At 46.5% G+C, this 21,249-nt stretch overlaps 1 protein-coding gene across 1 annotated transcript; it reads right to left on the bottom strand.

Annotated features, from left to right (window-relative positions):
* Window positions 1-1,122: 1,122 nt before the first annotated feature.
* LOC106604923 (spondin-2) lies at window positions 1,123-15,025 on the bottom strand. The gene is made up of 6 exons (XM_014200061.2): window positions 14,762-15,025; window positions 7,984-8,208; window positions 5,627-5,847; window positions 2,840-3,031; window positions 2,313-2,484; window positions 1,123-2,155 (listed from the first exon to the last, which is right to left on the bottom strand). Exons 2-6 carry the CDS (start codon window positions 8,201-8,203, stop codon window positions 2,040-2,042), a joined length of 921 nt encoding a protein of 306 aa, XP_014055536.2. The 5' UTR covers window positions 8,204-8,208; window positions 14,762-15,025; the 3' UTR covers window positions 1,123-2,039.
* Between the last annotated feature and the right edge of the window lie 6,224 nt (window positions 15,026-21,249).

Here is a 21,249-nt window from a genome sequence, read left to right as displayed (position 1 = left end):
CGTCATTTAGGGGCCCCATAAATCTGTGAGACCAGAACAAACCATAGAACAAGTTCTAGTACTACCGTGAAGCACCTCTTGTGTGCACTGTGGTAAAACATACATTTTCTTCCTTCACCTTTTATATTTTATTTCCATGTCCTGTTTGACAGTGATTACTTTGCACACTTTGGCTCTTGAGTTACATTGATTGCGCTTGACTACATTGATTGAAAAAAGATTGAGATTGTCATGTAGTCGCAAATTCACGTGTCCCTATGTTAACCACTAGGTGGTGCCACAGCATTTCAAAACGCACTGTATGTCCAAACACCACACAACAGCATAGCAGGATGGAAATAACAAAAGCAAGATATAATTCAGGAATAGATGCTTGAGATTTAATTACTGGACTATGAAGAGTGTTTATTATGTACAAGGTTTTTCAAACTTTTTCAAACGTTTACAGCCAGCAATATCTGGGTAAATTATTGAGCTTTGAATAGCGCTACAGACTAGCATCCCGTCCAGTGGGTGTACTTGTACATCATTCTGGCTTGGACAAGGCTTAGGCCTACTTACTTGAATAGTGCTACAAATGCATTTTATTTCATTCAACATTAGGAGTGTAGTGATTTGCCCTCTTGTATTTCTGTTGATATGACATAGCCTTCACAGTATCAATGTCCATGTCATTTAATTATATTTATGTGGCTCAGTTGGTAGAGCTTGGTGTTTGCAATGCCAGGGTTGTGGGTTCAATTCCCACGGGGGACCAGTATGGGATTATTTTTTTTTTTTTAATGAAATGTATGCATTCACTACTGTAAGTCGCTCTGGATAAGAGTGTCTGCTAAATGACTAAAATGTAAAAAAATGATGAGTGACTCCATGTCTTTATTTAGGAGCCAAAGGCCTTGGCCAGACCAATAAAGAGGTTTCATTATTGTTCAAATTACACTCTGGCATACAAGACACAAATAAGTTAATGTCATTGTGGATTACTGGAACTCCTATTAGACGTGATTCAAGGGCGTTCTTCAGTGTGACAGCAGTTTCACATTTGGACAAGGCCTTTGCGTAACTAGCATGTTAAGACTGTTCGGCTCCTTTGGCAGAAGCCAAATAACACAGAAGTTTCTATTTACAGAAAACACCTCCATATTTATTTCATGAGTTACACAAGATACAACGATACAACAGAACATACAGTATATACAAAATATGTCCTACATATTAAAAGAGAGAAAACAGATATAACTGCTCTTGTTTTTTTGTTTTTTTTTAAACCTGTATCCCTTTTTATTTTACGAAAACCGCCTCGCTCCAAATTGGCTAGGGTTTTCTGACATGGGGTACCGGGCTATAGTGAGCCATCATCAGATGTGTCTTGTGAAAGGGTTATTTATAAATCTGTCTGTGTGGCTATGTTGAGTGATGGCTGTGCACTGAGCTGAGCATCATATAGGATTCCCATGTAAATCAATGCCCCAGTTTACACAAAGTAAGAGTGTATTATTTGTGTACAAGGGCATGTGTGTGTGTGTGTGTGCCAGTGAAGATACTCTACATAGTTGTCTGTCTCTCATGTCCACTGATAATGTCGTTGTGCTCTTTTGTCATGTGGGTACTTGTCATCAGTCAACAACAGTGTTTCTCAATACAAGTCAGGACTAGTTGGTCTTTAGATTGCCAGAGTACGCCATAAAGACCACACCAAAAAGTCACCGCCACTTAAGACTTAACTGGGTCTAGAGATTGTGCGTTCTGCAGTGAAAGAGTCCATTGCTTGCATTATTGTGGTCTGTGTATGTTTGAGTCCCAGTGTTACCATGGAGACCGCCAGGGGTGTGGCTCCAATTAGAAGTTCCCCCTAAGCACAGATCTATGATCAGCTTACCGTCCCGAATCCTAACCTTACTGGCCTAAACCTAAAACTGACTTTAAATCAGTGTCTTGGGGCAACTTCACCCTACTCTGTCAGGGGTCACTGGCGCTTCAGACAGTTGTGTGGCGTGCACTCGGTCTGTTCCTCCAGCTCGGGACAGGGGGTTCCAGCGTTAGCCGGCCGCAAGAGGATGTAGCGGGTACGATGGCGGACGCCCTCCCCTGGAGCAGGGCCCCAAACACAGACCCCAGGACGACCACATAGACACCTCACAGTCTAACGGTGTCTCTGAGATAGGGAGGGAGAGGGAAAGAGATGTGGTGAATGAATAACACAGAAATGCTGTGAATCGTGATCATCACAGAGAGAGAGAGAGAGAGAGAGAGAGGGAGAAAGAAAGAGAACGTGAGGGAAAGAGACGGGGGATGTTTGCATGTAAACCTACCTGAGAAGCGTTGAGGGTGGATAGGGTGAGGCAGAATGTGATTGGACATGGGAGTTTGACGGGCAGATGAACGGCTCTGTCTGGTCAGCCGTATGGAGGCTATGGGCGGGAGCTCTGTGAGACGGGGGTAGAAGAAGGAGTTGGCTGGGTGGTTGGGCATCTGGGAAGTTATCTGGAGGGGGACAACAACATATAGAAAACGGTCAACAACAAACCCTAAGACACAGACTAAAACACACACTAATCACAAATTATTACCGGTACTTCTTAATAATTCAAAGCTGTGTGCTTTAACTGTGACTTTATGTTAGTGGAAAAAGTTCAATTACACTTTCAAGTCTTCCATGTTAGGGGAATGTTAGTAGCATGCCTACACCATAGGGGGCTTTAAGAGGTGTCCAGTTTCCCCTATATAGGCTACAATTGGCTTATTTAAAGCCTAGTCATTATAGAGCGAGGGGCAACCTCCGTGGCCCTCTTTCCCCCTTAGGTGAAAGTGAAATGAGGGGAAAAGTCATCTGTCTCACCCGTGTGATGTTTTCCTGAGGGACGGTGGGATAGTTGGGTGAAGAAAAAGTGAAGCCGCTGTCCGTCCCAGAGTCCAAGGGTTGGAGGTCAAGGGTCATTTCCTGTTTCCACTGGCCGCCCTCACAGAGGTTAAGACTGTCCACCCCCACAAACCAATCAGGGCTAGGGATCACCTTCACCATCAGAGAGAGCTGTGTCCATAGAGGGGGGAGGAGAGGAAAGGGGAGGAATGAAATGAGGTGGAGAGAGGAAATGAGAGAGTTTATTTACAGTACAGTATTCAGATCACGTGTGTGTAATATTGGCTGTGGTAATAAGACAGGGTTATAGCTGAAGCTAACACATGCGTGGACAAAATCGGTCATTGGCTTTACACATCCTGGTTGTGTAATAGCCTGACGTGTGTCCATCAGTTCCAGCACACCCGCTGTTTCCTGTGTGGGGTTAAACTCTATGATCCTCTACTCCCCTCTCTCCTCTGTGATGGATGTTTCCTGAAAGGCAGTGACATCATGCAGGAAGCGTCCTGGGAACCGGCTCCGGGGTGGCAGGCGCCCAGAAAACAGCACATTAAAAACCAGGAAGGGAGCACAGCCTCCCTCGGGACACGGACGCCTGCTATTTGTGAATCTGGGCTGAGCTGGGACAGGATGGGGTAGAGTGGACAGGCTTGCATGGGGTGGGATGGGGCAGACATCAAAGTGCACTAGGTGCATTAGGGTGGAGTGGTGTGGGGAGTTTGGCCTCTGGGAAGCAGCAGCAGCAAGCAAATGAGGATGACATCAGTGGTGTGTTTCTATCCTGTGACACACAGTGAGGGATGAGGAGTAAACAGAGAGACTTGAGAGACTAGCAACTAGCCCAGGGGCATCTCTACTACTCCATCTGCTTCGAGAATCATCCTTCACTGACCTCCTCCTTCCTTCGCTCACATCCCTCCTTCCTTCCTTCCTTCCCTCCCTCCCTCACTCCCTCCCTCCCTCCATCCTTCCTCTCATCTTTCTGAACCTTCTCTCAAACGGTGGTTTTTCCAGGAATCCCTCCTGCTATATCCATTTCATTGGCCTGTGCAGCGAGTGGGAAGGCGGCGTATCTATCTTAACACGTTCTGGCTTGATCTGTCCACCGCGGGGGCGGCGGTTTTTACTTGAAGGCCAGAGACACTCGCTGACACACACTGATACCCACTTATAGTCCCATAATCACACTCACACTCCATTTAGGCATGCTCTCCCCAGGGCCCACAGAGGAGTCCCAGGCCCAGAGAATGAAAAATCCCCAACCGCAACCCGCCCAAACCTGGCAGTACCAGAAGCTTAAAGAAATATGCATAACTGGTCGCACTAATCTGTCGAAATGCAGTGGTTTCCTAGTGCAGAGTAGACTCGATTGGTTCTGGTAGTTGGTGAATTGTTTGTTGTCGTCTGTCTGATTCCAATTATGTGCTTGACAGAAATAGAATGGGGTTTTATGAATATGGAGATGAGAATCATGTGGGGATGTTTGGAGCATTGCATGTGTGTTTGCTTTGTGGAAAAGAGAGTGTGTGTGTGTGCGTGCATGCGTGCGTGCGTGCGTGCGTGCGTGCGTGCGTGCGTGTGTGTGTGTGTGTGTGTGTGTGTGTGTGTGTGTGTGTGTGTGTGCGAGCGTGCATAATAAGCATAAGCCTACGTGTGTATCTCTTTGTGTATTTCCAGAGAAGGACAATTTGAGCCATCATTGTCACGTTCCACACAAAGACACACACATCTCCATGCCCCCATTCTCCGCCTTGCTACCCACTGATCTAAAAACAGATTGGCCAGGCCAGCACAAACACACACACCACATACCTCACATTTAGATCAGAGAATGCCAGACAAACGCCAGCCTTCAGTATGGGGCAGGCAGCAGGGGAAAGAGATGCTTTTCATGGGGGTTGTTTGCACAACGGGCTCCAGGTGCGGGCAGGCAGTGGAATTACTAATAAACAAAATGTAGATCACCAGCTCCACTCTATGGTCCTTCTATTTCCAAACCCCCAGGAGCTGCTCTCCTTCTCTCTCTCCCCCTTTCTCCCCCTCTCTCCACTTCAGTCATCAACTAAGTGCGAGGGCAAAGATAAACAAACAGACACAGGCCCCAGGCAGCCTAGAACCCACCTAGCCTGGCTAGCCTCCTGCCCAGCCTCAGCCCCAAACCCAGCCCCAGCCTAAGCCACAAGCTCCAGCCCCAGCCTATCATTCCAGCCCCACTCCCATATCCAGCCCCAGCCCCAGCCCCTGCCCAACCCCAATCCCCAGCCAAAGCCCCAGTCAAAGCCCCAGCCCTTGCCTATTGTTACAGCCTCACTCCCAGCTCCAGCATCAGCCCCAGCCCCATGAAGCCCCCGCCCGGGCCCTGAGTTCAGCAGGGGAGACAGCAGACATAGTCCAGACCAGGCAGGACGGATGTGGGCGTTTGTGGCCGTAGGGCTGGATGCTAAACTTAGCGTGATTGGAGCACTGTAAAAGAGTGATTAAGTGTTTGGCCAGGGAGGGTGGAGTGAGTCAAGGGGTTTGCCTGTGGTGGGACCGGGTCAAGAGTTGACAATGGATTGAGTTAAGGAGTGTGTTTGTTGGTAAGGATTTGTGGTTGGAGCGGCGAGCAGAACGGATGGTGGAAAGGTTGTGAAGAGGTTTATGTAAAGCAACGAAGTGTGTGTGTGTGTGTGTGTGTGTGTGTGTGTGTGTGTGTGTGTGTGTGTGTGTGTGTGTGTGTGTGTGTGTGTGTGTGTGTGTGTGTGTGTGTGTGTGTGTGATGCCTACCAGTGGGCTCCGTGGTTGCAGCAGCAGTTCTGTGGAGCTGTGCCCGATGCCAGTGGGGATGCCCGCTGTTCTGTACATGGCACCGACGTCCCGTCTCTTCCTGGCATCCTTCGCCCCCTTCACCAGCTCCACAGTTACCCCCACCTCAGCAAAGTTCTGCACCCCTATACTCGCCAGCGCCCCCTCCTGAAACAGCCGATGCTGCCCATTGTGAGTGATAGCTGTTGGGAGAAGTCAGGGAGGCAGTGAGGTACGTTTCCAATGCTCTGAAAATGCATATTTTCTTCCTTTCTCCTTGCCTTAATGCCATCAGTCTAATCTAGAATGAGTTAATCTCACTGCATTCATGATCTCTTTACACACACGACTTGCCTAGTTAAATAAAGGTTAAATATAAAACATAATTTAAAAAACAACAAATTCATTTTCTTTCTCTTTTTGTCTCTGTTTTTTCACTCCCCATACCGTTTACCTCCTTCCCCCCCTTTCTGATGTCTCACATTCCCGCTGTTTTCTTTACTAGGGATTGTTGTCTTTGTTCTCGCTTTGTCCTTATTAAGAACTGATTCTGAGTCAGATGTCTGTTCTTTGTCCTGTCACTCTCATTATAAGCCACACTTGGCCCGGGATCAGTGGTTATAAAGCTAGCAGAGGGTCAGTCAGACAAACTAACAACCACACAGTCTCAGTCTCTTTTATAACATCTCTGCCTTAGCTAACCTCAGGATCCATGCACACACACACACACACACACACACACACACACACACACACACACACACACACACACACACACGCACACGCACACGCACACGCACGTGCACACACACACACACACACACACACACACACACACATACACACACACACGCACACTCCCGACGCACCCAAAAAAGCACACTTCACACACTATCCTGTTTCTCCTCAACCGTCGTCACTTATGCACTTAATTGAATTTCCATACTAGCAGGTTTCCCACAAGTGTCAAGTTCCTGAAACCCCATAATACAGAATAAGATTCAGATTCACTTAACGTTTCAGTTTCTTCCCGCAAATTAACGACCGCCCTCCTCAACTCCCAGACCCAAAATGAGTCACGTTTTTCTTCTTCATTGACTAATAACTCGCTTATATAACTGTCTTTCCTGGGCTCATTGTCCCTCGCCCCTTCCAGTCTAAGTCATCAGAGGCGTGTCCATGTCCCCAGGGCCTGTGTGCAACGTTACTGTCTCTATATGCAGCAACAGGCCATCACCCACTGGCAGGCTGACAGGGCATGGCTGGAAGTTCTGGAACCCGGACAAACCCACAGCGGCCACAGACAGTGATGCAGAGATCAAGTCTGGCACACGCACACCTCTGCCATCCATCCACGCTGGCAAGGCAGGGCAGAGCCAAGTAGAGCGTGATGCCCCTTTCCTCCCTCCTTTAGTGAGGGAAGACATCTGACCCCACCACACTCTAAAAACCACCATAGCCCCTATTTGCCTCCAGGACCCCAGCAGCCCCAAATTGAGAGGAGGAGGGCGAGGGCGAGGGAGAGTGAGATAGAGTAAAGGAGAGAGAGTAAGTAAGAGAGAGAACCTGTGGGGTACCCGCCCTGTATCATCTGGTAGCGTTTAGCCTCTCTCTCTCTCTCCCCCTTGTGTGTGTGGAGGTGGACTGGGAGCGCAGGGCCGGGCCATGGGGGGAAGGGGAGGCCCAGAACAGGTTAACTGGCCAGCTGTGAGCCCTCAAACCTCCAGCACATGATCAGGTGAAGAAAGGAGCAGGCCGAGCCAGTATCCCTGTCAGGCATACTATCCCTGATCTGCTCCCTGACCGCAGGGGGGAGAGGATGAGGGAGGAAGTCAGCAGGAGAAGGGACGTGACCACAAATGGAGACATGCCACTCTTAAGACTGCTGAGTACAAGGCAGCCTTTGTATTTTACCTGGTCTGTCAACTCACCACAAGAGTTCCTTGAGCATCTCTCTCTCCCTATATCTCTCTGTACAATGGTTTTCTCTAGAGAGTATGGAGAACCGTGGGTGGTCTACTCTCTCTCTTGCGCGCGCTTTCTATCGAACAATGTCTGTGTCTCTGTTGTTTAAAATAGCCTCGCTCCTTCACCCTTTTCCCCTTGTGAGCCCTGACGTGAAAGGGCTTTATGGGTGAAAAGTGATGAGTGTCCTTTCCATTCACCAAACAATGGTGTCATGAGGGGAAAAGGCAAAGAGAGGAGGCCATTATAGGTCCTTGAGACTACTATAAGGAGTATACGCTGTGTCTGTATTCTGATCATCAAGGGGGTATCATGAAGTGTCTAGAGGTAGTGGTTAGGGCCTGATTTTGGACTGAGCTGGTGGTTCATCTCACCTATGAGTTTGGACCACTGTGCAGGGGGTCGGAACAGTGGGTACTGTTTAGGGAAAGTCTGGGGGCTCCAGTGACCCGTAAATACCAGGATGTAGGAGGCAGGACCTCTGGCCGTACACTCTGTCCCATTGGTCGGTCCGGCAAAGGATAGGGTGAGCTTCAGAAGCACCACCAGCAGCTGCTGCAGCCAACCGCAGGACAGGAGCTTCGATGACATCATCTAAACTGGACGCAGAGGGAAGAGAAGAAATGTCAATTAAAAGTGTTCTCAACAGAGTAGGATGGAGTTTCATCAAGACGCTGACTCTAAGAGACTCTGTAAAGTCCATGGAGAATAAGAACACCTCCTCCCAGCTGCCCACTGCACTGAGGATAGGAAACTCTGTCACCACCAATAAATCCACTATAATTGAGAATTTCAATAAGCATTTTTCTATGGCTGGTCATGCTTTCCACCTTGCTACCCCTACCGCGGTCAACAGCACTGCACCCCCCACAGCTACTCGCCGCCTTCCCCATTTCTCCTTCTCCCAAATCCAGTCAGCTGATGTTCTGAAAGAGCTGCAAAATCTGGACCCCTACAAATCAGCCGGGCTAGACAACCTGGACCCTTTCTTTCTAAAATTATCTGCCGAAATTGTTGCAACCCCTATTACTAGCCTGTTCAACCTCTCTTTCGTGTTGTCTGAGATTCCCAAAGATTGGAAAGCAGCTGCGGTCATCCCCCTCTTCAAAGGGGGGGACACTCTTGACCCAAACAGCTACAGACCTATATCTATCCTACCCTGCCTTTCTAAGGTCTTCGAAAGCCAAGTCAACAAACAGATTATCGACCATTTCGAATCCCACTGCACCTTCTCCGCTATGCAATCTTGTTTCAGAGCTGGTCATGGGTGCACCTCAGCCACGTTCAAGGTCCTAAACGATATCATAACCGCCATTGATAAGAAACAATACTGTGCTGCCGTATTCATTGACCTGGCCAAGGCTTTCGACTCTGTCAATCACCACATCCTCATCGGCAGACTCAATAACCTTGGTTTCTCAAATGATTCCTCACCTGGTTCACCAACTACTTCTCTGATAGAGTTCAATGTGTCAAATCGGATGTCCTGTTGTCCGGGCCTCTGGCAGTTTCTATGGGGGTGCCACAGGGTTCAATTCTTGGGCCAACTCTTTTCTCTGTATACATCAATGATGTCGTTCTTGCTGCTGGTGAGTCTCTGATCCACCTCAACGCAGACAACACAATTCTGTATACTTCTGGCCCTTCTTTGGACACTGTGTTAACAACCCTCCAGATGAGCTTCAATGCCATACAACTCTCCTTCCGTGGCCTCCAACTGCTCTTAAATACAACTAAAACTAAATGCATGCTCTTCAACCGATCGCTACCTGCACCTGTCCGCCCGTCCAGCATCACTACTCTGGACGGTTCTGACTTAGAATATGCTGACAACTACAAATACCTAAGTGTCTGGTTAGACTGTAAACTCTCCTTCCAGACTCACATCAAACATCTCCAATCCAAAGTTAAATCTAGAATTGGCTTCCTATTTCACAACAAAGCATCCTTCACTCATGTTGCCAAACATACCCTCCTAAAACTGACCATCCTACCGATCCTCGACTTCGGCGATCTCATTTACAAAATAGCCTCCAATACCCTACTCAATAAATTGGATGTAGTCTATCACAGTGCCATCCGTTTTGTCACCAAAGTCCCATATACTACCCACCAATGCGACCTGTACGCTCTCGTTGGCTGGCCCTTGCTTCATACTCGTCGCCAAACCCACTGGCTCCAGATCATCTACAAGACCCTGCTAGGTAAAGTCCCCCCTTATCTCAGCTCACTGGTCACCATAGCAGCACCCACCTGTAGCACGCGCTCCAGCAGTTATATCTCTCTGGTCACCCCCAAAGCCAATTCCTCCGTTGGCCACCTCTCCTTCCAGTTCTCTGCTGCCAATGAATGGAACGAACTACAAAAATCTCTGAAACTGGAAACACTTATCTCCCTCACTAGCTTTAAGCACCAACTGTCAGAGCAGCTCACAGATCACTGCACCTGTACATAGCCCATCTATAATTTAGCCTAAACAACTACCTCTTCCCCTACTGTATTTATTTATTTATTTTGCTCCTTTGCACCCCATTATTTCTACTTTGCACTTTCTTCCACTGCAAATCTACCATTCCAGTGTTTTACTTGCTATATTGTATTTACTTTGCCATCATGGCCTTTTTTTGCCTTTACCTCCCTTATCCCACCTCATTTGCTCACATTGTATATAGACTTATTTTTCTACTGTATTATTGACTGTATGTTTGTTTTACTCCATGTGTAACTCTGTGTTGTTGTGTGTGTCGAACTGCTTTGCTTTATCTTGGCCAGGTCGCAATTGTAAATGAGAACTTGTTCTCAACTTACCTACCTGGTTAAATAAAGGTGAAATAAAAAATAAAATAAAAAAATAATAAGAGTCCAGGTCAGGATGTGTGACAGTTAGTTAAACTAGTTTCCTTGTACTCTACTTTATACTGTATCATCCTGGTACGTCGGTCTGGGCAGGGGCAGTCAGAGGGCAGGGTAGACGGTAGAGGCCATCGAACTGTCAGCATTCATCAATGTCACTGTAATGTCTGGATAAGACCCTGGTCCAAAATAAACATGGCCGACATTCTAAGGATAGACATAAAGCCTGCTGAGTGCTGACTGACCTCACTGACTGACCATCCTCAAAACATCCCTAACCCTGACCTGACCACTGCTGAGTCAGACTGGATGTGCTAACGGGAGAGTGGACCGTCCATACCGTATATGCACATGTTGGTTGTCTATAAAGACATCTGTGTATCTGCAGGTGTACATGCATGTGAGTGTACTGTGTGTGTGTGTGTGTGTGTGTGTGTGTGTGTGTGTGTGTGTGTGTGTGTGTGTGTGTGTGTGTGTGTGTGTGTGTGTGTGAGCGTGTGTGAGCGTGTGTGAGCGTGTGTGAGTGTGTGTGAGCATGTGTGAGTGAGCATGTGTGCGTGAGCCCCAGTTCCCTGTACTCTGCCACTGTACATCAGGGCTTAAGGGGGATTTACAATGCTCCCGGAGATGAGTGTAAATCAGCCGTACTGCCAGATCCACGCTGCCTGTTCTGTGTCCCACTCCCCTCAGAACACTGCCCTCACCCCTACCTCACCCCTCCTCCCCCCCTAGCCCCCCATGCTGATTTACCGCCCTGTCTATGAGGCTGGTAGAATTAAAATAACAGAACTGCAGCCTGGCAAGGCTATTTTCAGTGTGTGTGTGTGTGTGTGTGTGTGTGTGTGTGTGTGTGTGTGTGTGTGTGTGTGTGTCTCTGTACACGCGTGCGTGCATATGCCTTCTGTCCCCACTAAGATGTGTATGCAGACAACATGGTTTCTGCTCTGTACAGACAGAGAATAGACTATGACTGCATTGGCGTTTCCTTTTCTCTGTTATAGTCTGAACACTGAACGTCCTGGACCAAGAAGGGACTAAGAGGGTACAGTGGTTTTGCAGCTTATTCTCAGACAGCCCTCAGAATGTGCGGGTGTGTGTGTAGGTGTGTGTGTCGCCAATGTGACCAGTCCCTTCTTCCTGCAATATTGGTACAGCAGAGCTGCAGCCGTTGAGATGATCAGATGACAGGGCTGGCTCCTCTCTGCCTCCATACTCATGGTATTTTTACCATGCCTGTTAAACTTTGCTGTTGTAAATATAAGTTTAGAGGAGAAAGTAAATGGGTAACATGCACACTGACATATACAGCTGCAGACAGTAAACTATCGCTGCAGCCTACTCGTGATATGCCATCAGTGATGTAGTGGTAAAAAAAAAAAAAAGAATAGGTGTGATCGCCGATCGGGGTTAAAAAAAAAGCAATGCTCCCTTTACTTTAAATGCATTTCTCCGCAAAAGGTGGATAGCTGTCAAGCAAAACAAAAGGTGCGTAAACTCGGTTTACTTGCGTTTACCCTCCACTACACCACAGTACGCCATGAGAAAAAACTTTGAGTAGAGTTTTGGAGCAGACTATATTAGAGAGGTAACAGTATCCACAACTGAAAATAGGCTTCAGGGACAATGTGTTGTGTGATGTGTATGTGTGTGTGTGTGTGTGTGTGTGTGTGTGTGTGTGTGTGTGTGTGTGTGTGTGTGTGTGTGTGTGTGTGTGTGTGTGTGTGTGTGTGTGTGTGTGTGTGTGTTCGTGCGTGCGTGCGTGCGTGCGTGCGTGCGTGCGTGCGTGCGTGCGCTGTTCGACTGGCCCTGTCTGCATTCTGTGCCTGCCGGCTGCATAGGGGCACAGATACTGTATGTTAACCTATAGAAACATCATATACCATGCAACAACCTCTCAACATCACTCGCCCCTTTCCCTCTAGAATCTAGACAGACAGTGTCAATGGAAAGCTGTTTGGTGCTAATCTCTCGACAATCTTTGGCTGCCCAACTCTAGTATTTTTTTCACTAATTGGTCTTTTGACCAATCAGATCAGCTCTGAAAAAGAGTTGACTTGGAAAGATCTGACGTGATTGGTCAAAAGACCAATTAGTGTAAAAAACATGACAATTGGGCTGCCTGTGTAAACATAGCCAGTATGTCAAGGTATGGAGCGGCAGGTAGCCTAGCGGTTAGAGCGTTGGGCCAGTAACCGAGCTGACAAGGTAAAAAAATCTGTTGTTCTGCCCCTGAACAAGGCAGTTTAACCCACTGTTCCCTGGTAGGCTGTAATTGTAAATAAAAATGTATTCTTAAGTAACTTGCCTGGTTAAATAAAAACATCATGAATCTCTTTTAAACTAAGGTTAGACATATAAGGGCTGGAAGTGCGTCAGGGCAGTGGGGTACGGTCAGTACACAGCGGAGAGGATGAACAATACTACTGACTGACACGCCGAGATTAACACGGCACTGACTACTCACTGTCGATCTCCGTCAGTCACATAGACACAGAGAAACACAGGCACAGCATATTGTAGGCACGTTCATTCTCATCAGCGTAGAGACAGCACAGGCTGGAAACACACAACACGTTCATTCTCATCAGCGTAGAGACAGCACAGGCTGGAAACACACAACACGTTCATTATCATCAGCGTAGAGACAGCACAGGCTGGAAACACACAACACGTTCATTATCATCAGCGTAGAGACAGCACAGGCTGGAAACACACAACACGTTCATTCTCATCAGCGTAGAGACAGCACAGGCTGGAAACACACAACACGTTCATTCTCATCAGCGTAGAGACAGCACAGGCTGGAAACACACAACACGTTCATTATCATCAGTCGACACAGACATAGCCCAGACGCAGCCTCATACATAGACATACGGCTAAATGCACATGTTAGGATTCATCAGTCGACCCACTAGCAGACTTAGACACAGCAGTTTTTCTGGATTTCTCTGGGGCACGAGACACAATAAAACAAGGGGATGTGGAGTGATGCCAAACATATTGCCTGTGGACCTACGCTGTGTAATTACACCCACATCATGCAGTGCGAGGCTCACACACACGCACACGCACACACACACACACACACGCACACACACACACACACACACACACACACACACACACACACACACACACACACACACACACACACACACACACACACACACACACACACACACACACACACACACACACACACACACACACACACACACACACACACACACACACACACAAACTAGCATACACATTAACACACACACACACACACACACACACACACACACACACACACACACACACACACACACACACACACACACACACACACACACACACACACACACACACACACACACACCACAACACACACACATACACATACACACACACACACACACACACACACACACACACACACACACACACACACACACACACACACACACACACACACACACACACACACACACACACACACACACACACACACACACACACACCATGAAAGGAGGTCAGATGATTCCTCTCTTCCAAATGCGAGCTGAAGACAAACCGCAGTCATGCCAGTGTAGGCAGGAGTTAAGAGAAGGAGAGAAACATGCAGATGAATGCAGGGTTTGAGAGAGGGGCATATGCTGAAGCATTCAGATAGCCCGGCTTTGTTATTTTATTATAAACCCTCAGCAGAAATAGAAAGAGTAGAGAGGAGGGAGAGAAGAGAGAGTGGCAGACAGCCTATTTGGTAACAGGAGCATACACACAAATACATACCAACTCACACATCATGTAAAAACAAACTTACACACTAAGGGATGCACAAATAGAGATGTACAGTTGTAACCGGTACATACACATACACATATACCAAACCCAGATCTGGGTTGAAATACTATTTCAAATATCTCAATTACTTTCACGTACATTCAAAGTAAGTATTTAGATATATATTAGATATAAATATCTCAATTACTTTCACATACGTTCAAAGTAACTATTTAGATATACAAGTAGTTTAATATTTTCATGTATTTGGAAATACACGCAGAAAATATTTGAAAAATTCTACTACACTGACTCAAAAACACTCCCAGGCATTTAACCCAGGTACTTGAAAATAGTATTTGAAATAAGTATTTGAATATACTGTCAAAGAAAAAGTATTTGAAATACCAAGTACACATTTATTTGAACCCGGGTCTGACAGAACCACACACTCATGCACACTAATACTCATGCACATACTCAGAGTGTCTGAATCGAACCCTCGGGGTTGTAGATTGAGTTTCTTACCTGGGAAGGACGACTCAGTAAATGACAGAGGATATATCAGCAGGACAGAAAGACAGCACGACAGCAAGGAATACTCAGCTCCAGTCCCTCGCTCTCTTTCTCTTTCTCTTCCTCTCTCTCTCTCTCTCTCTCTCTCTCTCTCTCTCTCTACTGGCACAGTCCGTCTGGTTGCGGGAGGCAGGGAGCCTTATCACAGTCTTCCTTCCTCACTCTACTCTATCTCTCTCCAAATCTCCCTTTCTTCCACCCTCCTCCCTCATTGTATCCCCTTCTACCCCCCCTCTCTCTCTAGCTTTCTCTCTCCCTCCCCTTCTTTTCTCCCCTTACCTCTCCTTGTATGGGAAGGCAGTGCACAGCACCCCCCTTCTCCTCTGTAGTATCTCTCTCTCTTTCTTCCGCCCTTTTTCTCATTCTCTCTCTGTGTGTACACACACAACTTCTCCCACTGTCTCCGTGTCACTGTGAAAACTCAGTAACCCCTAACCTCATATTGCTGACAAGGTAATCAACACCATGTTACCCACAACTGAATTGATCTTACTTGGCAGTCAGTGCATTCCTATTGTATAGTGTTTACGTTTTCTCTGAACTATTTTAATTATCACATTTGGGGGCGGAGAAATCCCAAAAGTCTGGTTGTTGAATAATGACAGATCAGCAGTCTGGCTCTGGAAAAGGGAAGTGCTTCCATCCAATAATGAATAGAACAGGGCTGAGCCTTAGTGGTCAATCCAGCTAATGATTCCACTGGACAAACTTCCTCTGGTCAGTGAAGTGAAGGAAGGAGGGTGTATTAAAGCCCTGTCTGTGTCTATTCCCCCACAGCCACAGCTGGTAAACACATGGGCAACTTAGGACGGCTCCATTACCGAGCTGGCTATTGATCCACTTGTTGGGGCGCAGTGTGAATGAGTGTGTGTGTGTGTGTTTGGTTTTACTATCCTTGTGGGGACCAGAAGTCCTCACAAGGATAGTAAAACAACGAAGTGGGGACATTTCGCTGGTCCCCACAAGGAAAAAGTATATTTTAGGCTCAGGGGTTAGGTTTAGGGTTAAAATTAGGGTACGCACACACACACAAACAAGCACACACACTCAAAAGCATCTCTGAACAATCATGTAATCTCTAAATATTTAAGCCTAAACCTTGCGCTATCCTTCTCTCAAAGCAGACCATGGAATCCATTTAAGATCCTCCATCCTCCAGACCGTAGATGTGGGCTACCACAAAGACCAGGGTCTCAGACTAGGCTTATCCCAAAGCTAAGGACGTTACTTCCCTTAAGCTGTTCTGTGAAGGAATGACAATAAGAATGAGGTAGCATGGAGAAGCAGCCTGGCTTACCTGGCCACTATGGCTTCACCGTGAACCCTCTAGAAACCTTTCAGGCAATTCAGATTGTTAGAAGAGGACCTCTTCACAGAGGAATGCACTTGTTTTTTCGAATTGTGTTTTTTCAGATATATTTTTTGGGGTGTGCTCCTGCCTTGACTGTAGCATCTGTTGTTGCATTTTATTGTGCATTTGCTGCTGGTCTTGTCATGCAGAGCTCCCTTGGAAAAGAGACCTTGGTCTCAATGGGACTCCCTGCCTTAATAAAGGTTAACATAAATAAATAACATAAATAACTAACTGGAAGGGAAGAAAGGTGAAGAAAGAAGAAGAAATATGAATGACTTAGTTCCAAAAGCTTCTTGCCCCTTATCTTCCTTACCTCCTTGTTTCTCTCCCTCTCTATTTCAATTTCGGCTCCCTTCACTCCTTCCCTCTCTCTCTCGCTTTATCCCCTCTTTCCACCATTCACTTATCTAGCCCTCTCTCACCCGGTCTCGGTCTTGTAACGTTTCCATGAAATGTGTCTCGAACATTAATATCTTATATTCTGAGAACATGGCAACCATGTTCTGTGTATGTTTGGTGTGACGTTGATGGAATATTATCATAAACCGTACACAGGAATGTTCTTGGAATGTTCCCATGAAACGTGTCTATAACATTGATATTGGTTATTCTGTGAACACGATAATGGAATAGACAACAGGTGGAAATTATAGGCAATTAGCAAGACACCCCCAATAAAGGAGTGGTTCTGCAGGTGGGGACCACAGACCACTTCTCAGTTCCTATGCTTCCTGGTTGATGTTTTGGTCACTTTTGAATGCTGGCGGTGCTTTCACTCTAGTGGTAGCATGAGACGGAGTCTACAACCCACACAAGTGGCTCAGGTAGTGCAGCTCATCCAGGATGGCACATCAATGCGAGCTGTGGCAAGAATGTTTGCTGTGTCTGTCAGCGTAGTGTCCAGAGCATGGAGGCGCTACCAGGAGACAGGCCAGTACATCAGGAGACGTGGAGGAAGCCGTAGGAGGGCAACAACCCAGCAGCAGGACCGCTACCTCCGCCTTTGTGCAAGGAGGAGCAGGAGAAGCACTGCCAGAGCCCTTCAAAATGACCTCCAGCAGGCCACAAATGTGCATGTGTCTGCTCAAACGGTCAGAAACAGACTCCATGAGGGTGGTATGAGGGCCCGACATCCACAGGTGGGGGTTGAGCTGACAGCCCAACACCGTGCAAGACGTTTGGCATTTGCACGGGGAACACCAAGATTGGCAAATTCGCCACTGGCGCCCTGTGCTCTTCACAGATGAAAGCAGGTTCACATTGAGCACGTGACAGACGTGACAGAGTCTGGAGACGCCGTGGACAACGTTCTGCTGCCTGCAACATCCTCCAGCATGACCGGTTTGGCGGTGGGTCAGTCATGGTGTGGGGTGGCATTTCTTTGGGGGGCCCCACAGCCCTCCATGTGCTCGCCAGAGGTAGCCTGACTGCCATTAGGTACCGAGATGAGATCCTCAGACCCCTTGTGAGACCATATGCTGGTGCGGTTGGCCCTGGGTTCCTCCTAATGCAAGACAATGCTAGACCTCATGTGGCTGGAGTGTGTCAGCAGTTCCTGCAAGAGGAAGGCATTGATGCTATGGACTGGCCCACCCGTTCCCCAGACCTGAATCCAATTGAGCACATCTGGGACATCATGTCTCGCTTCATCCACCAACGCCACGTTGCACCACAGACTGTCCAGGAGTTGGCGGATGCTTTACTCCAGATCTGGGAGGAGATCCCTCAGGAGACCATCTGCCAGGAGCATGCCCAGGCGTTGTAGGGAGGTCATACAGGCACGTGGAGGCCACACACACTACTGAGCCTCATTTTGACTTGTTTTAAGGACATTACATCAAAGTTGGATCAGCCTGTAGTGTGGTTTTCCACTTTAATTTTGAGTGTGACTCTAAATCCAGACCTCCATGGGTTGATAGATTGGATTTCCATTGATTATTTTTGTGTGATTTTGTTGTCAGCACATTCAACTATGTAAAGGAAAAAGTATTTAATAAGATTATTTCTTTCATTCAGATCTAGGATGTGTTGTTTAAGTGTTCGCTTTATTTTTTTGAGCAGTATATATATATATTTTATATATATATACTGAACAAAAATATAAATGCAACATGCAACAATGTCAACAATTTTATTGAGTTACAGTTCATAAAAGGAAATCAGTCAATTGAAAGAAATTCATTAGGTCCTAATCTATGGATTTCACATGACTGGGCAGGGGCGAAGCCACGGATGGGCCTGGGAGGGCATAGGCCCACCCACTGGGGAGCCAGGCCCAGCCAATCAGAATGAGTTTTTCCTCACAAAAGGCCTTTATTACAGACAGAAATACTCCTCATTTTCATCAGCTGTTCGGGTGGCTGGTCTCAGATGATCCCTCAGATGAAGAAGCCGCAAGTGGAGGTCCTGGGCTGGCGTGGTTAAGCATGGACTGCGGATGTGAAGCCGGTTGGAGAAATGAACATTCAAATATCTGGCAACAGGTCTGGTGGACATTCCTGCAGTCAGCATGCCAATTGCACACACCCTCAAAACTTCAGACATCTGTGGCATTGTGTTGTGTGACAAAACTGCACATTTTAGAGTGATCCCCAGGACAAAGTGCACCTGTGTAATGACCATGCTGTTTAATCAGCTTCTTGATATGCCACACCTGTCAAGTGGATTGATTATCTTGGCAAAGGAGAAATGCCAACTAACAGGGATCTAAACAAATGTGTGCAAAACATTTGAGAGAAATATGATTTTTGTGCATATGGAACATTTCTGGGAACTTTTATTTCAGCTCATGAAACATGGCACCAACACTTTACATGTTGCGTTTATATTTTTGTTCAGTATATTTTTTAGGAACAAAAAATGAAGAGTACAGATTATTGTATAGTACAATATACAAACGTTTTAAAAGATATATCTTTTTTTGTAAAAATCTTGGGGAAGTAAATGTATTTATTGGTTCCTTTCATTTTGATAAGAGATGAAAAATGTAGTGAATTGAAGGTTGTTTGATGATGTCAAATATTTTATGTACCGATTTTAACTTTGTGTCATTGGATTTTGTGTGGGATGGGGTCGCGAGAAGTTCTCACGAAAAAATGGGGTCCCCAGAAATTGTGGTGGAAAAAATGGGGTACCCACTGAAAAAGTTTGAATACAGGGGGCTGAAGCCAGGGCTGGGTTTCTACTAAGCTAACATATGGCATTGTTTGAAGATGGTCACAGGAAGGATCATTTAGCTATTTGATTTGGAATTTCATGACTCCTATAGGTATAATATATATATATATATATATATATATATATATATAAATAGCCTTACTGCTATTAGCCCAAAGAAACACATTGAATAAAAGATGCATACATGGAAATACATCAAAAGGAAGTGTGTGTTGAAGTGTCTGTTCTATATCTGAGAGATATAAGAAAGTTCAGGGTTTTATTTTTTTTTTTAATTACAGTGGAATGACCCATATTCCTTTGACATGGACATGCCCCATTCACTTCCATTCATTTTTCGGCCCTGTAGCGGATTACCTTCAGACGAGTCCTGTGACACTTGTGGGGGTCATAGAGCAAAACAGAACACCATCGGAGAACACAATGTGTTTGTGAGACTCATCTTTCCATATAGGGGTCATATTACTGTGTAGCCCAAACCTTTGTTGTTTGCTGGGAGGTTACAGGGAAAACCTCGACTTCCCCTGCCTGCTGATTAATGACAGAGAGCTGGGCGTCAACACTGGCTGGCTCTCATTGGCCTAGAGGAGAACGTCTCACACTCTCTCTCACACACACACACACACTTAGATTTACACATTGAAACACATACACATAATACTGAGACATACAGACCACGAGCAGAGTGGAACTTCACACTGGCCTGCCCTGAATTTGAGTCCCTGCAGAGTGCACACATCTGCAGAGCAGCTCACACTAGTCGGTAGGAGTCAACCACACATGATCAATGTCAAACCCACACACAGATAAGCATATACACACAGTCCCCTCGTCAAACACCCACTCACACTTGCAAAGTAAACAGTGGCAGGAGCCAACAGCGAGAATAATATTGAAAAACAATGGCTGGTACCATAACCACAGCAGCTGGAGTTTAGGGTTTATAACTCCATTATTGAGATGCCCTCATAAGGGATACCAGGGATGGAAAAAGTAGGCCCAATAAATACTGTTCTATTTCTATTCAGACACTGTATACAAAATATATTGACCATCTACTTGTAATGTGTCAAGTTGATCCATTGATCTAACAGGCTACACACACACGGCACAGAGTGAACACACAGTACGTACCGTACTCAGGACTATGGGAAATAAACAGGGAACTCTACCAATGTGTCCCCTTATGATGCAATCTCCAAGCCATCCATTCATTGCAAAGACTAATATTTAGATGGGAATGAGAGCATGGGTAAATATTTGTTCGCTTGTCTTTGGGTTGCTAATACAATCCTACGGTTGAGCATGAGGGCCTGTGGAGTCTCTGTCGCGGTTAATTCATTCTACGTATACATGCAGAGATTATGTGAGCTTGTCTTCTGTCGTGTCAACAAGAAACACTTTTAATCCCACTTAAGGACCACACCACACTGAATGTTGATCTGCCGCTTTGTCTGCCGATCATTTGGCGCACCGGGTTTCAGGGACCGCACTCGCTGGTGGATGTCTGACTGCCAACATTTTTACGTGATTCAACATGTAAAATCGGTTTGCACTCGATTGGAAAATTACAGCCGGAACTCTGTTCAGAGGTGCCAAGTACTCTCGGCTGGCAAACGCTATTGGTGTGTCCGAGCCTAGACCAGCGTTTCCCAACTCCAGTCCTCGAGTATCCCTTCATTGTACGAATGTTTTATGGTAGCCCTGGACAAGCAAACCTGATTCAACTGAGTTGAACCAGGTATGTTTGTCCGGGGCTACAACAGAAATGTGTACCGTTGGGCGGGGGGGGGGGGTACTCCAGGACCGAAGATGGGGAAACACTGCTTTAGACCATACAACCTTCCCTAGTTACCTCATCCACGGGGCCTGGAGTTTTCCTGACCAGGTAAAACTCCCGTCACCACAC

The sequence above is a fragment of the Salmo salar genome, chromosome ssa05 (genome assembly GCF_905237065.1).
Source record: "Salmo salar chromosome ssa05, Ssal_v3.1, whole genome shotgun sequence".
NCBI classification, from domain to species: Eukaryota; Metazoa; Chordata; class Actinopteri; order Salmoniformes; family Salmonidae; genus Salmo; species Salmo salar.
Note: the sequence above shows the minus strand (reverse complement) of the source record. Positions and strands in the feature narration are given on the sequence as shown.

Coding starts and splice junctions, on each gene's coding strand:
- LOC106604923 (XM_014200061.2), bottom strand. CDS start 8,203: ATGATGTCATCGAAGCTCCTGTCCTGCGGTTGGCTGCAGCAGCTGCTG. Junction 3,032..5,626: donor TGCAACCACGGAGCCCACTG/GTAGGCATCACA, acceptor CTATGGACACAG/CTCTCTCTGATGGTGAAGGT. Junction 2,485..2,839: donor CTCAGGAAAACATCACACGG/GTGAGACAGATG, acceptor GTCCCCCTCCAG/ATAACTTCCCAGATGCCCAA.